The following is a 4,426-nucleotide window of genomic DNA, read 5'->3' as shown; positions in this document are numbered from 1 at the left end:
AGTTTATCAACTGTGCGCTGCCGTAGCGCAAAAGATGTCTGCCTCTACAAAGGTGAACTGAGTCCTATGTAATTATAAATAGAAATTTCTACTGCAATTGCTAGCTCTCATCTTTAAGCATCAAAGCTACGCACGTAATTCATTTATCTGACATGACATAATGTTTCTCTGCATTTAAGCCGCATGTGGTACGTGTTTATTTACATGTACTTCCAAGTTTAGAAACTGTGTGACAGAAGTTTATGTGAATGCACTTATTAAACATGTTTCTATCAATATATTGCATGATACCGTACATCTAAACAGGTTGATTAAACAAATGGAACATGTTCAATTGTTCAACGGCATCCATTTCGTCTTGCCTGTGCTATAAACACTGCAGCAGAAAGTGCTATAAACACTTTCTGTTGTACTATAATAATCATCTTAAAAGCAATAACGAACAGGAAACAAAAACATCAACAGATTAGATACCAACAGTATTCTCCTAACCATGCAACCTTATCCCAGTACCATCATGACTGTGAATCATATTTGAATGACAATGGTTTATGCTGTGCCATCACACACCTACCCATTCTGTCTTTTTTATATAAAGCAGAGAGGCATGGTTAAGGGACAGTAGTGAATAGTAATACATCCTGATGCCACCATCACCATGGGAAAGGTAAATAAAACCAAATGCTATGTTTTACACCTTGATGTTTCTTAATTGTGTAAAAAAATTGCTTTGTTTGCTTTAACAGATAATATTTTATGAGGATAGAAACTTCCAAGGCTGCTCTCATGAGTGCATCACTGACTGCTTAGACCTTCAAACGTTCTTCATCAGATGCAATTCCATCAGGGTAGTGAGTGGCTGCTTTATGGTGTATGAGCGGCCAAACTTTACGGGCAACCAGTTCTACCTGAGAAGAGGAGACTACTCAGACAATCAGCGCGCAATTGGCATTGGTGACTGTATTAGATCTTGCCGTTCCATCCCTCAGGTAGGTCAATAAGGAAAAAAATGTAGAGAATCTATATCACTATATTGAGATAAATCAATTTTTCTCTGGTGGCAGCATCATGGCAACTATAGGTTGAGGCTTTTTGAGCGTTTTAACATGTCTGGCCAGATGCATGAGCTGGTGGAAGACTGTTCAAACGTCCAGGAGAAGCTCAGCATGTCCAGTTTTAGCTCCTGCAGCGTGATGGATGGCCATTGGCTCCTTTATGATCAACCAAACTACAAAGGCAGAGTGTACTATCTAAGGCCCGGGGATTATCAAAGATACAGCGACTGGGGAGGCACCAGTCCGAAGATCGGCTCGATTAGAAGAATCACAGATTTTAAGTAAAGTTAATAAACATTTTCTGCCAAATAAAGCCTTTAACTTGTGCTCTATTACTTTTATCTTTAAATATGTTGTTTTCTCAAATCAACATATGTTGTATGTAATATGTTCCAAAATCAGAGTTCAATGTCCAATTTTTTAGCAGCCTAGTCTAAACAAAGTAGCCTCTTTAGTACTTTAATCTCCATTATGCGTAGGTATAACATTCTAGACAATGCCAGTGGTACCCTCTTTCAGTCTGTGCCCTGAGTGGGATTAACTGGTGTCTGCTGTGGCAGACTTTATCTATAACACTGCTGTGTAGGGTGTACAGAGAAATTACAGAGAAATGCAACAGCATAATGCAGAACATGGGATATAAGATATAAAATAAAATTATCTCAACTGAGTTTGAGTACATTTCGCCTGGATAAAAACTAAGGAACGGAAAGTAAAAGCAAAGGTTAGACAAGTTTATTTTAATGTTCTTAAGAGAAATATATATGTTATTTATCTATGTGAGAGGTGTATTAACCAAAGATATAAAGTAATGCCTTGAAAAATTAGTGATGACTCAGTCAAAGTAATCTGAATTAGACAAATGCACATAAAGGCCATATTAGTGGGATTATTTTAAGTGGCAAAACCCAAAGAAACTCCATTACAAGGCAAGACTGAAGGTTTCAAACCCCCAGTTGTCAAATGGGAAAGTAGCTGAATCAAAATTAAGTAACACAAATGATCTTGTGACATCAACATTCACCAGGAGTCTATCAGAGAAAGCTATTAGTTGTAAACATCTTAATTTCAAAACAGAATGAAAAAAAGCCTCACACATATTATAAAGTAAAATGAAAGAAAAGAGACTATCCTACAACCAAACACACACATACCAAGAATTCAAATGTGATTCGTACTGGACAAGTCCTAATACAGTCTTGGCATCTAGAGTGTCGTCCAGCAGCACATGTTCATGCATTTATCTGCCCGCTGTGAGGCTGCTCAGGTAAAGAAGCAAGCAGAGTGAATGGCTTCCTGTTTGTCTAAACAACATATCTGATGCAAAAGGGCTGTTCCATATTGTTCTTCAGTCATTGTTCGCTGGACGTGTGGATACCATACTAGTCCTTTCCTTTGTCAATGCAACTCAAAACACCAAACCGGTTACTGTAATTATTTATCCTTTTTTTCAAATACAAATCCATATTTCTCACCCAATGTTGTGGTTCAACAAAAAGCTAAACATGTGCCAGTAGCCTTTAGTTATAACTCTAAGGGAATTTGAATAACAATGATGTGTTTGTTGAGAGGTGGTATAAAAAGCCCTGAAAACATGGGGAATCTCTGCAACAGAGACCATGGGTAAGGTAGGTACAGCGTGTACACTCTGCTTACAATCATTGTGAGTTGCAGGAACCCCAGCTTGACAGTTTTCTCGTTTTCTTTGATTTCTTTTTTTTTTTTTTTACTGAAACAAAGCAAACAGCCTCTGATGCTCCAATAACTTCCTCCTCTAGATTATTTTTTACGAAGACAAAAACTTCCAGGGTCGGAGCTATGAGTGCAGCAATGACTGCACAGACCTTCACTTGTACTTCAGTCGCTGCAACTCCATCCGGGTGGAGAGTGGCTGCTTCATGATCTATGAGCGACCCAACTTCATGGGCCACCAGTACTTTATGAGGAGGGGAGAATACCCCGACTATCAGAGATGGATGGGTTTTAGTAGCAGCATTCGCTCATGCCGCATGATTCCAGTGGTGAGACAGCATCCTAATATGTACAGATTACCACATCACTAAATACGTATTCTAAAACAAACATTTGATATGTTAATTTCTTGCTGTGTGTCTGACCATTTGTTGTTTTCTTATGCCACACAGTATAGAGGCTCCTACAGAATGCGTCTCTATGAAAAGCCTGACTTCATCGGTCACATGATGGAGTTCAATGATGACTGTCCTTGTGTGTCTGATCGTTTTCATCACCGACATGTTTACTCTTGCAATGTTATGAACGGCTACTGGATCTTCTATGAGTACCCGAACTACCGAGGCAGACAGTACTTCCTGAAACCCGGGGAATACAGGAGGTACCGGGACTGGTGTGCCACCTGTGCCATCGTTGGATCCTTTAGGAGGGTCACCGAATTTTAGCCATGAACAAAAGCCTTGCTGTAAATATCAAACACTTTGTTTTATTAAAGGAATTCAGTTTTTAACAAACGCTGTGAAAGATTTTTTTAATAATGTGAATAGGAGAGAATTACAGATTGTTTGTGGTTAATAAATCATCAACTGTAGCACAGAAATGCTAAGATTTTTAATTCAGTTTAGCTGGTGTGTTTTATAATTTGAAATACATACCAAATAAAAATCTTTTTATTTTTTTACTGCACTTTTTTTTTTAAAGTTTCCATCACAATGTCTTCATCTACACAATGAATGAACCATGTCTTTATCGTATATAGTTAAAAAATAATTAAAAAAAATATTTGTATGTCTACTTCAGCCTGTTCATTAAATCTGATGACATCCTATTCTTAATCAGATTTACTGATGGAACCCCGTTCCAAGCAATACCATCTTTGGTTATTCTTCAAGCATTTTCAGTAGCAGTGTGTTAATTTCAATAACTGCTCTATTTATCCAAAAGGTGTTCTGTGAGGTTGAGTTTGGTTGGCCAAATAAATTTCTCCACACAAAGCTTTACAAACATGCAGAAACAAAATGGATGTCACATCTAAATTCACTAACTTGGTGGTTTGAACCAATACCTTTGTTAACACAGGGTTGGGCAAAAAGTATTGCTTAAAAAAATGAATTGATAAGAAATGACAAAACATTAGGAGCAGATAATCCTAAAAATTCTGAAATCGTAATATAGCCATAATTATTTAGAATTGTAAATGTCATGATTGGGTTTAAGGACTTAGCCCACATGCAGAACACAACTGAGTCTGAAGGAAAGTTTAACATAGTTTATTGAAAGATGTACAATGATATAATACTGGATCTGGTTCTGGTACTGGTCCGGGACTGGTCTCAGAGTTTCTGGAGAGATGAGAGTTTGGTTAGCCAGGCTGATGATGGATTGATAGAGAGAAGAAT

The 4,426-nt window shown here is 37.6% G+C and overlaps 2 protein-coding genes across 3 annotated transcripts; both read left to right on the top strand.

Annotated features, from left to right (window-relative positions):
- The first annotated feature begins 658 nt into the window (after nt 1-658).
- LOC107104054 (gamma-crystallin B-like) lies at nt 659-1,340 on the top strand. The gene is made up of 3 exons (XM_015403966.1): nt 659-667; nt 747-989; nt 1,065-1,340. Exons 1-3 carry the CDS (start codon nt 659-661, stop codon nt 1,338-1,340), a joined length of 528 nt encoding a protein of 175 aa, XP_015259452.1.
- Nucleotides 1,341-2,662: 1,322 nt separating this feature from the next.
- LOC107104057 (gamma-crystallin M2-like) lies at nt 2,663-3,472 on the top strand. 2 transcript variants are annotated; one of them, XM_015403969.1, is made up of 3 exons: nt 2,663-2,683; nt 2,834-3,076; nt 3,200-3,472. In XM_015403969.1, the coding sequence occupies exons 1-3, from the start codon at nt 2,675-2,677 to the stop codon at nt 3,470-3,472; spliced, it is 525 nt and encodes a 174-aa protein (XP_015259455.1). In that variant the 5' UTR covers nt 2,663-2,674. The 2 variants fall into 2 exon arrangements, with proteins under 2 accessions (XP_015259455.1, XP_015259454.1); XM_015403968.1 differs by having other exon boundaries at nt 2,675-2,683; nt 2,834-3,073.
- Nucleotides 3,473-4,426: the final 954 nt, after the last annotated feature.

Source organism: Cyprinodon variegatus, unplaced genomic scaffold (genome assembly GCF_000732505.1).
Source record: "Cyprinodon variegatus isolate N-32 unplaced genomic scaffold, C_variegatus-1.0 Scaffold1602, whole genome shotgun sequence".
NCBI classification, from domain to species: domain Eukaryota; kingdom Metazoa; phylum Chordata; class Actinopteri; order Cyprinodontiformes; family Cyprinodontidae; genus Cyprinodon; species Cyprinodon variegatus.
Note: the sequence above shows the minus strand (reverse complement) of the source record. Positions and strands in the feature narration are given on the sequence as shown.